Below are 22,961 nucleotides of genomic sequence, written 5' to 3' on the forward strand. Positions count from 1 at the left end.
CTGCGTAATATCATTGCGCCTGCTGCACCCATGGTACGGCAGCAAAGTTCCTTGATTATTACGCCGGAATGAGAGTATAGTTCCTAGCCATATTGGAATATGTTCCTAGTTATAGTTCCTAGTTTTATCGGAAAAATATAAAAACTCTTTGGTCATTTTTGAGTGAGATGCTAACGGTCTAATCAGATTCAATGATCTATGCTAAGCTACAACTAAAAGTGCTACCGCCAGACCCGGAGATCGGCTGAATGGATTCGAAAACGGTAAAACTCAACTGTTGACAACAAATGAGCCTATTTTCAAAAATGTTCCTTTAAACATTTGACTTGGGTCAGTTAGCAACTCCCAGAATTTCTTTGTAATTGCCTAATAACGAAACAGAACACCCTAGCAACCACATAACACCTATAACAAATACACCATAGCATCTCCATAGTAACATGGCACATTTTGCATCGCTCACAGTTTTTTCACAAATGCATAAAATCTGTCAACTAAAATTTTAGCAGTTGTCCAATAAAAAGTAGCCTGCTGTTTAATAGATTGTTATTCTTTCGGTTCTGACTGCTGATTTTCTCATGCCATATGATTCCTGCATTCCTCTGTCTGCCACTGCTGTCTTTCTTCCCATCTCACACACACACACACACACACACACACACACAGCCTCACACGTGCAGCCTCGTCGTGTTCCCAGAAGGGAATGTGTGAGGACTCTGGGGAGTGTGCCCAGAGCCACTTAGCCCACACTTGACCCTCTGGTATCTCTCTCTCTCTCTCACACACACACACACACACACATACACACACACACACAGCAGTCTCTCTTTCTCCTACGTTGTTATTCTTTTGTGAACCATTCTTCTCCAGTGTTATTTCTCCTCCTATCGTTTCACTGCTCGACTGCGCAAGAAAGTGAAGCAAAGAAGATTGTTTATTAAGGCTAGGATCAGCAGTGGTGGACGAAGAAAGACAATAACAGACTATAAAACAGTTCTTTAAAGCGGGTGTTCTCAAACTTTTTGATGCCAAGGATCCTCAAATATGATCATACACTTGTGAAAGAATCCCTAAAATATAAAGGCAGCTACAGTGGGGAAAAAAAGTATTTAGTCAGCCACCAATTGTGCAAGTTCTCCCACTTAAAAAGATGAGAGAGGCCTGTAATTTTCATCATAGGTATACCTCAACTATGAGAGACAAAATGAGAAAAAAAAATCCAGAAAATCACATTGTAGGATTAATTCTTTAAAAATCCTACAATGTGATTTTCTGGATTTTTTTTTCTCATTTTGTCTCTCATAGTTGAGGTATACCTATGATGAAAATTACAGGCCTCTCTCATCTTTTTAAGTGGGAGAACTTGCACAATTGGTGGCTGACTAAATACTTTTTTGCCCCACTGTATATATTTTAATGTTCATTTAAAACAATCATGAGACATATTATAAATATATAAGTGTGGTATTGTAAAGAGAACATGTTTTTTAAATAAAGTTGTGATGAAACAGGTAGCAACAGATCTTAAATTAGGTAAATTTTATTTCATGCTGACTTTAAATAATTGACCTAAATTTAAATTGTAATTTGTACAGTACTAAAGTCAAAATGAATGATTAAAATATTATCAATAAAAAAAAATTGTTTATATAGAATTTTTCGTCCAAATAAAGTGAAAACCCCTGCTTTATTGACAACATGAAACAATGTTCACAGTGCACTTATGCTTCTGTCTATGATTGGATTGGCACATGTTGGGCCATGTTATATTATTGGATAGTCTCAGAAATGTATTACATTTGGATTTTAGTATTATAGAGGGAGAGAGAGAGAGAGAGAGAGAGAGGGAGATTTGTTCTAGCACTCGACAAAATTTTGTCAATGTCTGGGAACAGGCAGTCCGACAGGTTGCATCTCCAGCTGCGGGTGTGTGTGCATATGATAGATGGTGCCCTGAAGGTAGCAGCACATGTTCATTTTCTCACATGCTCACGGGTGAGGAAGGGGACAGGGGGCTGAAGACTGTACATACTCCAGCTGTGTAGAGGACTGGAGGGGAGGGCGGAAGAGGGACTGGCACATACAGTAAGCGTTACAGTCAGGAGCTGAAGTGTAGAGAAAGAGAAACATACAGCTGAAGTCAGTGGCAAAGAGGAGCGGCTCTGGAGCAGGCTCTTCTAAAAGACGGATAAATCACGCTGAATGTTTGATGGGAAACTCCACTATGGTTTTAAGATCTTACCCATAACCACAGCCATCTACCGATGCCTAGAGGTACCAGAATCTGTATCTTCAAATTATTTTGAAGCCAAAATGGCTCATTTTTTAACTTTTGATATGAAGCATGTCATTTGGTCATTTTAAAAAGCTTAAAATTAATGTTTAAAATAAATATATTTTTTCTTCAGTCATACTAAACTAAGTTAAAGATTTGTTTTGTTTTGCCTAGTTGTTTTTTTAAACTCTCTGTTTTACTGTTCGTTTCTTTTTGGAGGAAATCATACTCTTATATATCAGTTATGTTTTATGCTTTATGCATTGACTTTTTGTCTGATGTTTCTCCTAAAATCACTTGGGTTTTATCCCAAGAGCAAAATCTGATACTTAAGCATAAGTATCCATTTGTTCACCATCTGAACTCATTGCTGCCTAGGAGAAAAAAGTGAGATGTTTAAGGACTTCCTTTGTAATTTTTCTTTCTTATGACTGAGTTTGAGAATGGAGGACATGGCCCATACTGAAGGAATTTCAGAGTCATGTTTAGTTAAACAAGAAACTTCCTTATGATCCCAGTGATGTCAAATCACTTTAGCATGTGTGGGAAAATGGCACTGGTCCATAAGTATATGTGTGTGTGTGTGTGTTTGTATTAAATCTGCATGCTCTGATGAGCAATACAGGAACTGTCTGGAGTAAACCCATGGGATAGGTGTGTGTGTGTGTGTGTGTGCGTGTGTGTGTTGTGGTAGAACTAGCCGAGATGAAGAGTAGACAGAGACTGAATGTTTGTGGGAGAGTGTGCATTACAAAGCTCAAAAAGGATCATAGTTTTACTGCCTTGGTGGTCTGAGGGTCGAGTTCACACTGTTTAAAACACACACTCATAGACACTGAAGCATACTGTAGATATGCAAACACAACTAGCTGCTCATTGACATAATTGATAGTTTCCATAGAGCAGTAGCTTTAGTTTTATTAATTTTTTTTCAATATCGTGAATGTTTTAATACCATGAATGCATAATTGAGGAATACATCACATTATGGAAGTAAAATCAAGTCAAGTCAAGTCTGATTTATTGTCAATTCTTCCACATGTACAGCACATACATACAGAGAATTTAAATTGTGTTACTCTCAGACCCTTGGTGCATACAGATAACACTAACAGTAGAACATAAATACAGATAGATACAGATTAAATATAAAATACAACTATACAAATATACAAATAAGGTCATGTAAAAAAATAAATAAAGCAGCACAAGGCACATGGCAGATAGAGTGCAAACCAGTGAAGTAAACAAACAGTGCAGATATAATGATTGTAGTGCAAAGAGCTTATTCAGACTGATTAAAGTGACAAAACGCTCAGAGAGTTCTTTATTTAAACTTTCAGAAGGGGTAGTTGAGTGAGGTCAGTTCAATGCTGAATGACGTAGTGAGCAGACCAATGCTGCACAAAGTGACTGGTGCAGGTCCCAGTGTGTTAGTGGGAGAGGGGAGTGGAAGGACCTGGAAAATGTGTTGTAATTCATGTTGACTGTAAATTAAATGGCACTAGAGCTGTTGGTTTAACTCTGTCTGGTGTGGATTATGATTGAACATTTGTACTATGAATCCATGAAATGTTTGTTATGTAAGTGTTTTTCCATAGGCAGTCTGGACTGATGTCTGTGCTGTAGAAGTATGGGTATCTCAGAGCTCTTAAGAGCACAGCATGACTGCTCTGCTAACACATGGCCTAATGGGATTTCTGTCAAATATTTATGATTGATACAGCTTTGAATGTGCCGTAATACTCATATTCATGTTACCATAACAAAGCTGAACAGTATCACAAAGATTGAGATTGCACACTTATACATACTCTGTATGGTCTTAATATGTGTGTTAGAGCATTTAGGTTAAGGCAAGACACTACAAGCATATCATGTCATCCTTCAGACCAGTGGAAAAAACATCCAGAATAGGCATATATGATTTCAGTTACACCACATGTCTTTAAAGGCTGTTTTCCAAGCTAGAAATCTCCACTTCAGTAGCACTTCTTTCCAGTGTTATTGCTATTCATATTTCAAAGGTTTTGACAGAGGCGTTTGTTCATATTTTATTCCTTATATATATATATATTTCCCCTGGCTGTTGACAGTATTTTCTGATTTATTGAGTGATAAAAAGAGACCAAAATCATATAATCATATAATATATCAATGATTCAGATTTCCTTTCTTAAAGTTATGGCAATTAATGCAGATTTAATTCGATAATGCTTCATTTGCATATTTAAACAACATTTCAGAAAACTTAGAGAAGTACAAAACGTTTGGCTTAATGTACCGTGATTATTCAGCTGGGGAAGGGTAGTGTTTTTTTTTTTTACTTATTCATCTGTGGTGTCTTGCCTTAACATAGAAAATACATTGGTCAGAGCAATGGGTTTGAATCCTGCTTGCAACATTTCACCATCATGTTATTTCTTTTATTGATTTGTTTACTTGAATGATTATTTGGAAAAAGTAATTGAGAAATACTTTAAAGGTCTGTTCACAGGCACATTACCACTCTGCATATTATAAGTGTGTGCTGCAGTTTTGTTGTCTACCACTTTAAATACTCTTTAAAGGTGCTGTATGTAATATTGACAGCAAGCAGTTCAAATTCAAAATATTGGAGAGAGTTGTTTCTCCTGCTGCCTCCTCCTCAGACACGAAGCTCAGGCGGGTTGCTAGATTGAGGACACGCAACAGGAATGAGTGCAATTGACATTAAAGGCGGTGAGCCTAAAGGCCTGTTCACACCAAGGACGCTTACTATAAAAATAACGATTAAGATACAGTTCTAAAAATCGTTCTCAATATTAAACAATAGCAGAGTCCACACCACAGCTATAACGATAAAGGCACAGAGAAACGATATCGTTGGAATCACTTTCAGAACAATTTTTTTCCAGCTGATGAATGATAAAAACATTGACACCCAATCAGAATCAATCCTGCTGTAATGAGCTCAAGAATTTAAAGCAGTAGATGAGCATGCGCTTAGAATAAACAGACAGTTATCGTTCGCTGGTGTGGACGCAAATATAGTTATCGTTGAATTTATAGTTATTGTTATCGCTCTTGGTGTGAACAGGCCTTTACACTGTAAGTTGATGAGATGATTTATCCTCATGTTTATATGCCTCTGGTCATTGTGTTTTTTGATGGCTACTTTTTAGGTCAAACTTGGGTCAGGTACAAACTGTGATCTCTGATCCAGTTTGTTTGCTGGCTTCCATGGCTGCAATGTGCTGTGTATTCTGCAAACTGGCAACCTGGGGTGTCGAAAATACTATTGGCAGTGGGAATCACACGGACCACAACAAAGACAGACATTCTGACACGGAACACACATTTCAAAATGGAATAAATGGCTGTAGTATTGTTTTTAAGAGAAACAAGTATGTGAACTAAGCATGTTTACTAAATATCTGCAGAAATATTATGGTATTTTTATGCTTTAATAAAGTCAAAATAAGTTGCATACGGCACCTTTAAAGATGTGGGCCCGGTTCACTAACATAAGTGTAAAACTACTTTTTCCCCTCTGCTTCTTTATTTTAAGAACACAGTGGAGCACTATCATTATTATAATAGGATGTATTATTGATAAGACATAATCCAGTAATGGTGATGGGCGTTCTGTTTCCAACATGCGCTGTACGCAGTAGTCCAATCACAACAAACTGGGTCATCTGACCAATCAGAGCAGAGTAGCCTCACGCAAAGTAGGGGTTTGGAAAGATGAATCTTCGTACAAATTGTTTGAGAGTCATTGAGAAATAAGGTAAAATTAAATGCATTTTATAAGAAAATGAAAGTGTTTTTTGACCTTGCATGTATGTAAACCTGTTGTTAGGGACTCCCAAAACCAAATTATAAACCTTTCAAATAGGGGTTCTTTAATAACTTTTTAAATATGGGATTATGATCAGTAGAATGCTAGTTTTATTAAATTGTGAAACTGATATCAACTACAGAATTATAGTATTGTTACAAATGTCACATCGGTCACCGTGCTTAACAAAACCTTCTGCTTCCAGTTTCCACCTTTTCACTTTCAGTACAAGAAAACAACATAGTGTTTTGCAACATTGTTTCTCAGTTACTCTAAAAAGAAAATGCACAGGAAATGTTCTCATTGTTTCCTCCGAGTCTCCCTTTTTGACTTTGACTTTAAAGCAGTAATTAATCCAGAACTAAAGGAGCAAGTAGAGGAAGAAGAAAAAAACAGAAGAATAACAGAATAAAAACCTGAGAGAGTCATTTGTGGGCTGAGGTGACTTCTAAGGACACAGGACCTGTGTTCTTATATAATCAGAGGTCTTGCCTGCTCAATCAAAACAAGAATGCCTTTGATTGTGCCCCGCGCCCCGTGGCATCCTGGCTCTGCGTGGCATCCGTGCCTGCTGCTCTCTCTCATGGCGCACTGCCTGTTGTCACGTCGAGGTGATCAGGAATGCCTGGGTCACGAGGGGCTGCGTGTCCTTACTGCTGGGATTAGATGCCATAGTAGCGTAACACTATGCAGAGGCGATGGCTGTGTGTTTGTTTGTGTGACATTTTTTATCAGCACCTCTCTTAGGTTGTTTGTGTTGAGTGTCTGACTTTGGCTGACTCATGTTCTGCATGCTGCTTTGCTTCAGGTTGTGTTGAAGTTTATTGTTTTGGGGACCTTTTGTGTTGGTTCGGTCCTTTGGTTGTTGGTGGGGGACATTAGATATTAGTGGAATGTGTTAATTAAACTCATGACTTCACAGCAGTTCTTTATTCCCATGCCTTGGACTCAGGCCTACCCAGAATCCCCTCTGAGCTTTAGAAGGTCCCAGAGTCTCTTTAATGTTCTGCAAAACAAGCCCAGTGGTTGGGCTTCATTTGACCGCTTCATTAGAAGTTGTTGTTACTACTGATCTGGGAACAGGTTTTTTTTGTTTGTTTTTTGGTAACATTGAAAGTGAGCAAGAAGTTGAGGCTAACCAATAGTAAGTATTTATAAAAAAAGTGTCATGTTTTTAATGTAATGTTTAAAATCAAAATAAAATGTGGATTTTTACCTCTACAATTGGACATACACTAACATGCAGAAGTTTTTGAAAGACAGAGAAACGATATCGTTGGAATCACTTTCAGAACAATTTTTTTCCAGCTGATGAATGATAAAAACATTGACACCCAATCAGAATCAATCCTGCTGTAATGAGCTCAAGAATTTAAAGCAGTAGATGAGCATGCGCTTAGAATAAACAGACAGTTATCGTTCGCTGGTGTGGACGCAAATATAGTTATCGTTGAATTTATAGTTATTGTTATCGCTCTTGGTGTGAACAGGCCTTTACACTGTAAGTTGATGAGATGATTTATCCTCATGTTTATATGCCTCTGGTCATTGTGTTTTTTGATGGCTACTTTTTAGGTCAAACTTGGGTCAGGTACAAACTGTGATCTCTGATCCAGTTTGTTTGCTGGCTTCCATGGCTGCAATGTGCTGTGTATTCTGCAAACTGGCAACCTGGGGTGTCGAAAATACTATTGGCAGTGGGAATCACACGGACCACAACAAAGACAGACATTCTGACACGGAACACACATTTCAAAATGGAATAAATGGCTGTAGTATTGTTTTTAAGAGAAACAAGTATGTGAACTAAGCATGTTTACTAAATATCTGCAGAAATATTATGGTATTTTTATGCTTTAATAAAGTCAAAATAAGTTGCATACGGCACCTTTAAAGATGTGGGCCCGGTTCACTAACATAAGTGTAAAACTACTTTTTCCCCTCTGCTTCTTTATTTTAAGAACACAGTGGAGCACTATCATTATTATAATAGGATGTATTATTGATAAGACATAATCCAGTAATGGTGATGGGCGTTCTGTTTCCAACATGCGCTGTACGCAGTAGTCCAATCACAACAAACTGGGTCATCTGACCAATCAGAGCAGAGTAGCCTCACGCAAAGTAGGGGTTTGGAAAGATGAATCTTCGTACAAATTGTTTGAGAGTCATTGAGAAATAAGGTAAAATTAAATGCATTTTATAAGAAAATGAAAGTGTTTTTTGACCTTGCATGTATGTAAACCTGTTGTTAGGGACTCCCAAAACCAAATTATAAACCTTTCAAATAGGGGTTCTTTAATAACTTTTTAAATATGGGATTATGATCAGTAGAATGCTAGTTTTATTAAATTGTGAAACTGATATCAACTACAGAATTATAGTATTGTTACAAATGTCACATCGGTCACCGTGCTTAACAAAACCTTCTGCTTCCAGTTTCCACCTTTTCACTTTCAGTACAAGAAAACAACATAGTGTTTTGCAACATTGTTTCTCAGTTACTCTAAAAAGAAAATGCACAGGAAATGTTCTCATTGTTTCCTCCGAGTCTCCCTTTTTGACTTTGACTTTAAAGCAGTAATTAATCCAGAACTAAAGGAGCAAGTAGAGGAAGAAGAAAAAAACAGAAGAATAACAGAATAAAAACCTGAGAGAGTCATTTGTGGGCTGAGGTGACTTCTAAGGACACAGGACCTGTGTTCTTATATAATCAGAGGTCTTGCCTGCTCAATCAAAACAAGAATGCCTTTGATTGTGCCCCGCGCCCCGTGGCATCCTGGCTCTGCGTGGCATCCGTGCCTGCTGCTCTCTCTCATGGCGCACTGCCTGTTGTCACGTCGAGGTGATCAGGAATGCCTGGGTCACGAGGGGCTGCGTGTCCTTACTGCTGGGATTAGATGCCATAGTAGCGTAACACTATGCAGAGGCGATGGCTGTGTGTTTGTTTGTGTGACATTTTTTATCAGCACCTCTCTTAGGTTGTTTGTGTTGAGTGTCTGACTTTGGCTGACTCATGTTCTGCATGCTGCTTTGCTTCAGGTTGTGTTGAAGTTTATTGTTTTGGGGACCTTTTGTGTTGGTTCGGTCCTTTGGTTGTTGGTGGGGGACATTAGATATTAGTGGAATGTGTTAATTAAACTCATGACTTCACAGCAGTTCTTTATTCCCATGCCTTGGACTCAGGCCTACCCAGAATCCCCTCTGAGCTTTAGAAGGTCCCAGAGTCTCTTTAATGTTCTGCAAAACAAGCCCAGTGGTTGGGCTTCATTTGACCGCTTCATTAGAAGTTGTTGTTACTACTGATCTGGGAACAGGTTTTTTTTGTTTGTTTTTTGGTAACATTGAAAGTGAGCAAGAAGTTGAGGCTAACCAATAGTAAGTATTTATAAAAAAAGTGTCATGTTTTTAATGTAATGTTTAAAATCAAAATAAAATGTGGATTTTTACCTCTACAATTGGACATACACTAACATGCAGAAGTTTTTGAAAGAAGTCTCTTATGTTCACTTAGGCTGTATTTATTTGATCAAAAATAGAGTAAAAACAGTAGTATGTTGTGAAATATTATTACAATTTAAAATAACTGTTTTCTAGGTTAATATATTTTAAAGTGTAATTTATTCCTGTGATGGCAAAGCTGGATTTTTATCAGCCATTATTTCAGTCTTCAGTGTCAAATGATCCTTGAGAAATCATTCTAATATGCTAATTTGCTGCTCGAGAACATTTACATTTACATTTATTCATTTGGCAGATGCTTTTATACAGAGCGACTTACAGTTGAGGAATACAACAAGCAATTTATCATAAGATGGCAATAAACACGAGAAATGCCCGTTATACAAGGTTTCAGTCATCGTTCAAAATAGTAAAAAGCTAGGACAGGAGGATAATAAGAGAACAGAAAAAGGGTGCTTCTTTATTTGTGCATCCTCACTTCCTTTCCTCACGTCTTAGCTCCACCCCTTCAGGATGCGAGGGAAGGGCACAAGGAAAAGACACTAAGACGTAGGAGTTGAATCAAGTGAAATTATATATCCTCGCTCCCTTTAGCGTCACTTCAAAGCGTTGTCAATTAATGATGACTCTGCACCGCTGGATTTAGCTTGCACGTTGGGATTCTTGAACATTAGAGATAATTATTTATATTGTAATAGTTTCAACCTCCACAAAATACCACATTTGTCCATATTTTTTAAATATATATTACCAGTTATTAACAATTAAATATTCACAGTTATTAACTGCTTTTTATTTGTTGTATAGTATTACCGTTTGTTTAATTTTCTTTCATTTTCTTGTGCTTTGATATAATTCTGCAACTGTCCTACATTAAAGTCATTCTCTATTCTCTATTAACCAATATAAGAGGCATTCATTTAAAAATTAAAAGCAATAAGCCATTAAAATCAAAAGACGTAAATAAACCAAAGTTGGAATTGCCCCACTTTATAGAAACAGCCTTTGTTCACAGACGGCATTGTAGGCTACTCTCCCAGGTTCAGGAAACAGTCAGGCGTTTTAGGAGGGCGTGGACCAGTCTTAACTTTTATAAAGAATATCTCTTTGGGTTTGAGACTTTAGTCTTTGCAACTTTAAGGATCTTATCTATTCACGAACAGCTTGTAACACTCCAAAGAGAACGGAAAACTTGAAATTAAAGTCATTCTCTATTCTCTATTAACCAATATAAGAGGCATTCATTTAAAAATGAAAAGCAATAAGCCATTAAAATCAAGAGGCGTAAATAAATGTAATTAAAACTGTGCTGAAAAGTACACGGTATACATAGAAATTAAAGGCACTGTCAAAACATAACCCACATTTGTAATGAAATGTGTTTATGCGGTTTAAGGTTCAAAAAACACAGTATTGTAAAACAATACTTTGCGCGAACATTTGGGCGGCGTTATGCAAATCTTCCCAGATAGTGACGTAGGTATGTGGGGGCGTTTTAGGTAGGTGTGGCTGACTCTTAACTTTTATAAAGAATATCTCTTTGGACTTGAGACTTTAGTCTTTGCAACTTTACAGATCTTCTTTATGCACCAAGAGCTGGTAACACTCCAAAGAGAAAGGAAAAATTGAAATCGCATCATATGACCCCTTTAATACTCACATTTATGTGTTTGTATTTTCTGCCATGGTTACCACTTGGTGCAGATGTGAAGGGGGAGGAGAATTTGAAAACAAGACGTACTTGAAAACAAGGAGAATCTTGAACTTGATACGAGCCTTGATTGGAAGCCAGTGCAGAGACATGAGAAGCGGTGTGACATGGGCTCTCTTGGGCTCATTGAAAACAAGACGTGCTGCTGCTTTCTGAGTCATTTGCAGAGGTCTGATTGCACATGTTGGAAGTCCAGCCAGAAGAGTGTTGCAATAGTCCAGCCTAGAAATGACAAGAGCCTGGATGAGAATCTATGTAGCATGCTCTGTTAGGAAGGGTCTGATCTTCCTGATGTTGTGTAGTGCAAACCTGCATGATCATGCATGATCATGCTTTAAAGGTCAGCTGATCATCAAGGATCACCCCAAGATTCCTGACCGAACTCGATGGGATTATCGTTGATGAGCCCTGCCCAGTTGGATTGTAAACTGGTGCTGTACTGATGGGGTGGCTGGGAAGATGAGAAGTTCTGTCTTTGCCAGGTTGAGCTGCAGGTGATGCTCTTTCATCCATGCCGAGATGTCATTCAGGCAGTCTGAGATCAGAGCAAGGACTGTTAGATCATCTGGTTGAAATGAGAGGTAGAGCTGCATAGCTGTCATCAGCATAGCAGTGGTAGGAAAAACCATGTGCCTGAATGATGGGAAACATTTCTTATCAGTGTTGAAAACAGTTGTGCTGCTTTTTTTTGTAACAGTGTAAAAGTCTTTACTGTCACTTTTGATTATTCTTACAGAATAAAAGCATTAATTTCTTTGGTGATGTCAGCTGAAAAGAAAAGTCATTTTTGGAGACACAAGATATTATATTTTGATTAATTTTTTTCTATAGTGTTTGTTCAATGATTAATTGTTCTAAATATTACAAGAGACATGTATTAAAAAGGTCATTTTGACTTCATGTTGACTTGATATAATCTACATTAATCTATGCAATATGGGATCATCACGATTCACTTTTTTTTCAGTAGATGTTTAAGACCATCAAAAATGCACATAAAAACTCATGTAATGTCATGTTTTATGCACACTAATGCCCATAATTACACACCATTACACTTTAAATTCCTCCGTCGCTTGCATGGACCTGTTGTTTGATAATCGACTCCTTGTGCGATCCGAAAGCCGAAAGCTTTATTTAACTCTGTCAATGAAATAAACAAACAAACCATTAAAACAGAACAAACATCCACAGTGGTGACATGGGGGGCTTTTCCTGCCTGTGACAGCATGCTTGGCTGCCCTCACTGAGTGCTGTTTCTTGATAGCAGTGTTTGCACTGTAAAAAGGCCTCAGCGTGTCTTTCTCTAATTGCTTCCATGTGTGAGTGTGACTCTGATCGCTAAACATGCTGAACTAGTATTGAACACCCTGTTTTTTGGTGGTAAGGTAACATACAAGGGATAGTATGTGTAACTTTCATTATGCTTTAAATTGTAAAGATGCAATTTTTCTACACCTATATTGTAAGTTGCTGAATAGTAGTTGTTGTGTTACTTTACGTGGGGATTTATATGTTAATTTGCTCAAGGTTGTGACGTCATAACTATACTGATTTCTGAATGAGCTGTTTTTCAAATGTGTTGTGATATTTAGCACATAGTATTTACTGTTCAAAGAGCAAGAACAGTCTTATTTTCCATAATGTGTCCCTTTAGTGCATACTTTAGGGGAGCAGAGGAAATTACATTTATATGACACATGAGTGTGCTGTGAAGGGAATTTGTGTCTCTCAGACTTGGACTGGATGTTTGTCAGTGGCATTATTGTACATCAGTAATTCATACCCCTCAGGGGAGAGCTAATCACTGGGGATTGTGCTGTAGACCAAAGTGTGAGGAATTCCTGTCCCATTCCAGGAATGGGCCAAACTGTGGGATGACTATGTCAGATCGGAAACAAAAAGAATAAAAAACACCAGAAAGGGATTTAGGCATCAACATATTGTTCTTCTACAAATGTATTTGATGACACATCCACACACGTTTCAAAAGAGATTTTGTGCCTAGCTTTTGTTTTCTTTCAATAAATCATGTGTGAAATGGAAGCTAGCGGAATAGCTTCTGTCAGTAAATGTTGGCATTATCTGCCAGCTCTACTCAATAACACACATAGACAACATCTTTCATCATCTCAGCTGAATGAAGGAACACATAGAGAGAGAATTATAGGCTTTCCAGGGGCCCATTTCAATAAGGAGGTTCAACCAACTCTGAGTTGAAACCTGAAATGAGATGGGAAAGTTTTTGGGTTCAGCTGAATTGAGTTCAGTCAACTCTGAGTAGGTTGATTCTGAGTTTAGCGCGTGCACCACGACAATGAAAAGCCATGATCAATGGAGCTCCGAAATTATGATTCACCATGGCAACAGCACCCAACAAAAAGACGTCCACATACTTCCGAGTCAATACGTAACTTTAATTCTTAATCACTGTTATAATATCAAAGGTAACAACTGGCAGAACGGTAAGTTATTGAACTAATATTAATTTTCATGGTATCCCACAGGCAAAAGAAAAAAGACAAAAAGCAGCTAAACATGAAGTATAAAAACATAATTCAATCAGGTAAAGCTTTAAGCATAAAAGGTTCATGAGTGTAGGCTACATGACTGTACAAACATTTGACATATTAAATAAATATCATTCAGTGTCTATTTAAATGTGCAGCTGCTTTTTCCAGTCTAATGCTCTTTTCACATAATTAAATGTTCTCTAATCCAAACTGTTGCATTTCTTAATTACAGTAATGAAATTTACATTTGACTTCTACTCAGCCAACAGCAAGAAGGCTCGCAAAATAATGAGCAGATGAAGAGGGCATTGCCACAATTAATATTAAAATCCAACAAGAAAAAGAATAACTGTTGTTTTTGTATTTGTAGGAAATAAAGATGACTAAATAAATTGAACAGCTGTGGTGGTGGTTATGGCATATATCTCGAACTACCCTTCCATCTGGCATCCTTCCATTCCATACAGTAATCAGCTTAATTTTCGATGGGTTTGTGCTCGGAAAACTACACAAATATTATAAGAAAGAGCGTGAGAGCGAGACACACTTTCCTCACCGCTCTGCATACAGCGGCCTTACTAATGTGTTCTGCATCCCTGATGTTATATAGAAAACTACCATTTAAAAATGGTACCGCTCAAATAAATATGCATGTGGATATGGCAAAAAGAAAAATCAAAATAAACCTCTCCCCATGTAAATGTAACTCCCTACGAATTAATGCAGCCTCTTTATCTACAGGAACCTGTAAAAAATGACTTTTTTTGGTCACTGTCAGAGTGTCTGCATGATGAAAATAGGTGCAATGAATTAATGTACCTGCACTGCAAAAAATGCTTTTCTTACTTAGTATTTTTGTCTTGTTTCCAGTCAAAATATCTAAAGATTCTTAAATCAAGATGCATTTTCTGCATAAGGTATTTAGTCTTTTGAGTGTATTTTTCTTATTTTACAAATTATCTGCCAATAGGGTAAGAAAAATAATCTTGTTTCCTGTCTCTCAGACTTGGACTGGATGTTTGTCAGTGGCATTATTGTACATCAGTAATTCATACCCCTCAGGGGAGAGCTAATCACTGGGGATTGTGCTGTAGACCAAAGTGTGAGGAATTCCTGTCCCATTCCAGGAATGGGCCAAACTGTGGGATGACTATGTCAGATCGGAAACAAAAAGAATAAAAAACACCAGAAAGGGATTTAGGCATCAACATATTGTTCTTCTACAAATGTATTTGATGACACATCCACACACGTTTCAAAAGAGATTTTGTGCCTAGCTTTTGTTTTCTTTCAATAAATCATGTGTGAAATGGAAGCTAGCGGAATAGCTTCTGTCAGTAAATGTTGGCATTATCTGCCAGCTCTACTCAATAACACACATAGACAACATCTTTCATCATCTCAGCTGAATGAAGGAACACATAGAGAGAGAATTATAGGCTTTCCAGGGGCCCATTTCAATAAGGAGGTTCAACCAACTCTGAGTTGAAACCTGAAATGAGATGGGAAAGTTTTTGGGTTCAGCTGAATTGAGTTCAGTCAACTCTGAGTAGGTTGATTCTGAGTTTAGCGCGTGCACCACGACAATGAAAAGCCATGATCAATGGAGCTCCGAAATTATGATTCACCATGGCAACAGCACCCAACAAAAAGACGTCCACATACTTCCGAGTCAATACGTAACTTTAATTCTTAATCACTGTTATAATATCAAAGGTAACAACTGGCAGAACGGTAAGTTATTGAACTAATATTAATTTTCATGGTATCCCACAGGCAAAAGAAAAAAGACAAAAAGCAGCTAAACATGAAGTATAAAAACATAATTCAATCCGGTAAAGATTTAAGCATAAAAGGTTCATGAGTGTAGGCTACATGACTGTACAAACATTTGACATATTAAATAAATATCATTCAGTGTCTATTTAAATGTGCAGCTGCTTTTTCCAGTCTAATGCTCTTTTCACATAATTAAATGTTCTCTAATCCAAACTGTTGCATTTCTTAATTACAGTAATGAAATTTACATTTGACTTCTACTCAGCCAACAGCAAGAAGGCTCGCAAAATAATGAGCAGATGAAGAGGGCATTGCCACAATTAATATTAAAATCCAACAAGAAAAAGAATAACTGTTGTTTTTGTATTTGTAGGAAATAAAGATGACTAAATAAATTGAACAGCTGTGGTGGTGGTTATGGCATATATCTCGAACTACCCTTCCATCTGGCATCCTTCCATTTCATACAGTAATCAGCTTCATTTTCGATAGGTTTGTGCTCAGGAAACTACACAAAAATTATCATAAAGAGCGTGAGAGCGAGGCCTTACTAATGTGCTCTGCATCTGCGATGTTCTATAGAAAACTACCATTTAAAAATGGTACCGCTCAAATAAATATGCATGTGGATATGGCAAAAAGAAAAATCAAAATAAACCTCTCCCCATGTAAATGTAACTCCCTACGAATTAATGCAGCCTCTTTATCTACAGGAACCTGTAAAAAATGACTTTTTTTGGTCACTGTCAGAGTGTCTGCATGATGAAAATAGGTGCAATGAATTAATGTACCTGCACTGCAAAAAATGCTTTTCTTACTTAGTATTTTTGTCTTGTTTCCAGTCAAAATATCTAAAGATTCTTAAATCAAGATGCATTTTCTACATAAGAAAAATGACCCAAGGTATTTAGACTTTTAAGTGTATTTTAAGTGTACTGCCAATGGGGAAAAAGTTTTAAGTAAAATGCACTTAATTTAGCTTCCAAAATACTCAGAAATATATATAATACTAAATAATATAATCTAAGAAAAGCATTTTTGCAGCTTGAATGAATGAATGAAGTGTTTGAATATCGCTTACACTTTAAAAAGGGGAAGGAGACCGAAAGAAACTCTGGGTTTACCAAAGAAAACCTGCTGCCGACCAGGTTAGGTTCACAGAGTAAGTTATCATGGTAACTGACTCTGAGTATAAGTTCCCTCTCTTTCAGAAACGGGCTTGACTTACCCTGCTTTCTCAGGTTCTCAGAGTCAGTTACCATGATACAACTCACATGGAGTCGTGGCTCCATGTGAGTTGTTGTGTTCTTTCATTCCTCTCTCTTCCAATAATTCCCTGTCTCTCTCCACTATATCTATAAATATTTTTTTGAAGAAATGTGAGTGGGGTTTGCTCATTGCCTCTATGATGCTAGAATGTTGTGGGTGGTTGCCAGGTTGTTTCTATATGATTGCTAAGGTGTACGATGTGTTTTTTAAAGGGTTGCAATGCAGTCACTAAAATATTCTGGGTGGATTTTAGGGTGTTAAGGGGCTTGCTCAAAAAGGTACAAAGAGAGAGACTGAGGAACAGAATGAAGGCAGGCCTAGAGACTGAGAGGAAGAAACGGAAACCCCAGAGTTTCCCTCATTTCAGGGTTAACATACTCAGAGTTTTCACTTAACCTCCTTTCTGAAACGGGCCTCAGAGCCTCTTATTGACCACTTAAAATATTTCATAGAAGTTGGAGTCGTGGCTCCATGTGAGTTGTTGTGTTCTTTCATTCCTCTCTCTTCCAATAATTCCCTGTCTCTCTCCACTATATCTATAAATATTTTTTTGAAGAAATGTGAGTGGGGTTTGCTCATTGCCTCTATGATGCTAGAATGTTGTGGGTGGTTGCCAGGTTGTTTCTATATGATTGCTAAGGTGTACGATGTGTTTTTTAAAGGGTTGCAATGCAGTCACTAAAATATTCTGGGTGGATTTTAGGGTGTTAAGGGGCTTGCTCAAAAAGGTACAAAGAGAGAGACTGAGGAACAGAATGAAGGCAGGCCTAGAGACTGAGAGGATGAGCGCATCAGCCAGAGGGAGGATGTTCTAGACTAGAGCGAGCGAGTGAGGACAGAGGAATGGGACAGTGCAGAGGAGGAGCAGGCAGCTATCTGAGGCTGCTGTGGACACAACTGGACCATATGCTGACTGAACCAGATTTTGGACTTTTAAAGACCTTGGAGGAAAAAAGAGATGCTCAGATCTGAGGGACACACATGTTTCTTCTGCATGATGTAGTGATGAGAACGACCAGTAAGTGTGTAAGAGCCACAGTTAGACTTTTTCTTCACATTAGTTTGAGAGTGCTGTATGTATCAAGCGTTATATGTTCAGTGTTGTGTTCAGAGAGAGATTTCTGCAGACTGTGAGTGGTTTTTGTTCAGCAAATGTGTAATTCAGCACAAGTATGTGGAGAATCCTGTACGAAAAGGGTATATCGGATTGTGGTGAGGTCATTTCCTGACCCGTCCGCTTTTATGATGGCTTATTTTGAGAGCTTTGTTTTTACTTTCTTATTTCATCTCTTGTGGATCTTTCTCAATGAAATGTGGTGTAAATGGATCTAGACAAAACAGAAAAAGAGACCAAAAAACCCACACTCTTAAGGAATCCCGTTCTTCATTTTCTTCACTTATCTCAACTTTAATGTCATTTAATACATTATATTGCATATGTGCATTAATTACATTGCAATACATGTAATTCTTATTAATAATAATAATAATCAGTATTTATGTATTTGCTGTTTTTGCTTTATTGAGGCCAATAGCTAATATTTATGAATAAATATGAACATGAACATGTGTGTGATCAGGTCGAAATTGATTAATAAACTGTTGAAGAATCATGTCATTGTTTGTTTTCAGAAATCGAGGCAAAGGAGGCATGTGACTGGCTGAGGGCGGCGGGATTCCCACAGTATGCCCAACTTTATGAGGGTAAGAAATGGGATTCATATCTATAAACATACACACAGATGTCAAAGAATCGCTCGTTGATTCGGTGGCCTCAACAAATGTCTGCAGTGTGGTTGCAGCTGTGAGGTTAAGTGACGGTAAAAAATCAGGAATGCGGTGGGACGAGAGAGAGAACAGTTGACTGTTGCTTTGAGTTTGAGATCACACCTATCCCATCCCACCTCAGCTGAACAGACAGAAGCCAAGCAGTGATCACAAACTGAATTCTTTTTGATTTTCCGTTTCAGACATATGCAATAAAAAATGCATTTACACAGCTGTGTGCTCCATTTGTCAGCACATTTTTTTCCTCCCTCTCTGTATCTTTTCTGGTCATTTTAGGGCCGCGGCGAGCTATTTGCAGGCTAGAGTTTCTATCCAAAGGGAAGGAAGAGGTCATGGGAAAAAGTCTTCATTATCACTGCCGGGAAAATACAGGCCTTTGCCTCAGTCTTCCGCCCAGGCCAGCATAGGGGTCGAGAGGATACTATTCTCTCTGCTTCTCTCTCTCTGTTCCCCTGACTCCTCCTTATGATACTTTACATCAATGAGCGATAAAATGTCAACAATTCTATATTTAATTCCATGTAAATTCAGAGCTTGGCTCTCATGAGAAAATCATAAATGGAAGAAGCTCTGGTTGGCCTTGTGAAGCCATTATGCCATTATGACATAAATAAAGAACTCCCAGATTCCAATGGGAAAACACCTTAGTGCACATCTTTATCTATCTTAATTATTTGCATTTGTTTGAGTCAGATCGAGGGAGTTAGGCGATAACCTCTGGTTCCGTTTCAGAGCCAGTCTGCTGTGTATAATGTAATCAGTGAAGGAGCGTCTGCCAGAGATTACGTTCGATTTATAAGAATTACGCCACAGCTGCTGTGGATCTCTGCAGAACCTCTGCAGATGTCTGGACAGATGAACTTAAAGAGTTTTATCCAGTTCTTTGTTTATTAATCACTTTTCATTTTAATTCATGATTTTGATTTGTTTTATATGTCTTTGTATGAAAATAACATTAAATAACATGCACTTGATCCATGAGTGAACTTTCGTGATCACTCACTCTGAATATTTTGGTTACATTACACCTTTTGAACAGGACAGAGAAGTGATCTGCTTTCTGTCTCTGCCCGCAGATTCCCAGTTTCCCATTGAAATATCTGACGTCAAGAGGGACCATGACTTTCTCGACAAAGACCTTGTGGAGCCTCTTTGCCGGTAAGATTCCAAATATCTAGATTAAGATTATCTCGATATCTTGAGATTCTTTAGATAGAGTCTTGCAGTCTACAGGATGGAACTTGATACACCGTCTTTACTTAAAATGACAGCTGTGAAAATCAAAGGCCTTACTGTCAATCACTTGTACTCTAATGGCCATGTTGTTTTGTCCATTTATATTGCACAATGCTGAAGAATATGAAAACTTTAAGGACAACATGAAATTTTTTTCCTATTTACTTTTGTATTTAATTTCGCTGGTCCTATTGTGCATCACATTGATGCAATAGCTCTCTCTGCCTCTAAAGTAACACTTCTTTGACAATGGCACATGCATTTTGTCATTTTGGAGAGAAAAATGTATTTATTTATTTATTTATTTTTGACTACACAACAGAACGTGAGCAAATGAGAGAGAGAGGCTGTTTGAATATGTTCATTACATTATTTTATTTCTGCCATTAATATTATTAATTTATTTATTTCAGTTTATTCAATGTATTTATTTTCTATCATTAATACTACTATTATTTTTTGTTAGGCAGTATTTCTCTATATTCATAAAATCCATAAAAACTGTACACCCTTTTCTCCAAAAATCATTTTATGAGCAAATGTTTATTTTATTTTGTTTTATTTTATTTTATTTTTATGTTATACAATTATTTTATTAATTATGATTTATGTGAATGTATAAAAATCTATATTTATAAAATCATTAAAAACTTTTTAAAAAAGTTTTAAAAAATAAATAAATAAATAAGCTTTTTTTTCTCTCTTTTTTTTTTTTAATGAGCAGATGTGTTTCAGAAACTTCAGCAGTTCTTTTTAAGACCAGTACACTACACAACCAGACCAAACCCTATTATTGCGACCCATCCTGCATGCACAAGTACGAGAAAACTCAGTGGCGCTGGCCCAGTGGCGACCCCACCTCTGAAGCTGTCTGACCCATGTCCTCCATAAAGTCTGTCCCCTTCCCGTCGCTTTGATCCCTAATGCAGCCCCCGTGGAGTCCGCTCTGATGTCCCTCTCAAAAGCCTGAGGGAGCATGGGGGGTTTGGAGCTGCCAGTGTAGGCTACTAACAGATGGTTGTGTGTGTTTGTGTGAAACAAGGCCCGGGGTTTGAGGTGTTGAGGGTTTCCAGCAGGTTGTCTCCCTGTCTAATGCCTCTAATGACAGCGTTAGTGAGATCTGACAGCTTTACTGTCAGAGAATACACACACTGCTCTTAAGGACGGTGTCTTCTGGCATGATAATGGTGTTTCATTATCACACCACAGACATGATATTTATGCATATTTATGTGGCCATCTGGGCCCTGGATGTTTAATTAGGGAATCTTGATTGAAAAATTGTGTCGCCAGACAGCTGATTAACCATGCTGATGTCATGACGGAACATTTTAACGCGTCAAAAACAACAGGTCTGGTTTTATTGGTGAAATAATAGCTTGTTTGTGTCTGGAATGGATATAAAGCGAGGGGTCTGCAGTCTCTTGTAGAGTAAAGAAGATGTGTGTGTGTAAAAAGGGGTGGAAAAAACCTCTTCAGGGGTGAAGATCAGTCAGATGAGAACGTTAAAGGGCACTGTAGGGTTAGATCAAAGGGGAGGTGGACGAGAAGGTGGATTGCCCACTCTCTCGCTCTCTTTATCTCTGTGTTTTTCCTTCTGCAGTCCCGTCAGAGTCTCATTCATTCATGGCCATGTCTTGAAAGAGATTAGAACCTATGACTGCCAAGCCGTCCCGTCACACTTTCCGTCAGCCAATCAGGACACAGATAGTGAGAGTTTCTTGAAATCTATACCTGCACGTAGAGAGGCAAACAGAGGTTAGACGAGTGTAGGATCTACAGTGGATTGTCTCTCTCTCTCTGTGGCTGTATGGTTTCTTTGTGGTGGAGATGAGAGTGACGGATGCATCAGTGACCGTGTCTTCTCTCTTCCAGTCGACTCAACACTCTGAACAAGTGTGCCTCCATGAAACTGGACGTGAGCCTCCCCAAGAAGAAAGTAAGTGGCTGTTTAATTAGTTCTTTTTTATTTTCTTCCCTTCAGAACATTTCAATCTTAAAAGGGATTTGGGAGAATCTTATGAAAACTGTCAATATATATATCAGTGGTTACTTGCATCAGAAAAAGAAAAAAAGAAAATGTTTTTACATTAACAATGCAATCAGTATTCTATTTATTAAAGCCATGTATGAATCTCATCAAGTTAGTGTTTTTAAGCATTTTACATTTATTCCAAAATAATAACTCAAGGCAGTAACAATATAAACAATATATTGTATTTGTGAACTAATGATCAGCTATTCTTTTTAATAGTTTAATAGAATTTTTGGGATCATCAGTCATCAAAGCTCAGTAAATATTGGTGACAGACACGGAGATTTACTTTAAATTTCACCAAGCTGATTACTCACTAAAAACTCCCACACAGGGGATTTCAGAAGTTAGGGGGACAGAAATGTCATTTTGATTTATTTTTTATTTTTTGGCTAATTGACAGGTTTTATTATTTTTTATTTTATTTATTTATTTATTTATTTTTCTTCTCTCTTACTTTTAATTGCTGCTGGACAATAAACAATCATTTGTATTCTATATTATTTTTCCTATATTTTCCTAATGACAATTTCATGATTGATTTCTATACTACAGACACATTTTTTTGCCATTTTTATCACAGAATAAAGCAGAAAATATATTTTATAGTTTCTAAAGGCTACCGTAATAAATTATATGTCAATTAGCACTGCATTATTTATATGCTTTATTTATTACCTGGAGATGACTTGGAAAAACACATATAAACCATATATTGTCGCAATCGTGTGTTTATTGTCTTAACGTTTCATCAGTCAAAACATTTCTGCTTTTTATTCAGTTTAGTTACAGCGATAGCCGGATGCCTTTCTCCATAGTAGGGCTTTCCTGGCACGTCTTAAGTTATTAATTCTATGAAGCCGTTTTGGACTTTCTGCGTTAGAGCGCCCTCAGGCTTCGAGTATGAATGAAACATGAGAGTGTTTAGCGCTCTGTAATGTTCACATTGCTTCATTTTAGATATGAATAAAATGTCAGGTCATGCTCTTTGCATTTAAATCTAGATTTATTCACACTGGCCCCTGAAAACCTCTATGTGAACACACTTGCCTGAAAAAAGTGTGGGGAAA

General features: G+C 37.5%; 1 protein-coding gene across 1 annotated transcript in view; it reads left to right on the forward strand.

Moving 5' to 3' along the window:
- LOC107734466 (stAR-related lipid transfer protein 13) overlaps positions 1 to 22,961 on the forward strand; it is a 45,021-nt gene that overhangs the window by 4,410 nt on the left and 17,650 nt on the right. The window contains exons 2-4 of the mRNA XM_016546440.1: positions 18,465 to 18,536; positions 19,697 to 19,778; positions 21,732 to 21,795. Coding sequence (XP_016401926.1) covers positions 18,465 to 18,536; positions 19,697 to 19,778; positions 21,732 to 21,795 — 218 coding nt within the window. The remainder of the gene's footprint in view (positions 1 to 18,464; positions 18,537 to 19,696; positions 19,779 to 21,731; positions 21,796 to 22,961) is intronic.

This window comes from Sinocyclocheilus rhinocerous, unplaced genomic scaffold (genome assembly GCF_001515625.1).
Source record: "Sinocyclocheilus rhinocerous isolate Xijiao unplaced genomic scaffold, SAMN03320098_v1.1 scaffold1211, whole genome shotgun sequence".
In the NCBI taxonomy this organism is placed as follows: Eukaryota; Metazoa; Chordata; class Actinopteri; order Cypriniformes; family Cyprinidae; genus Sinocyclocheilus; species Sinocyclocheilus rhinocerous.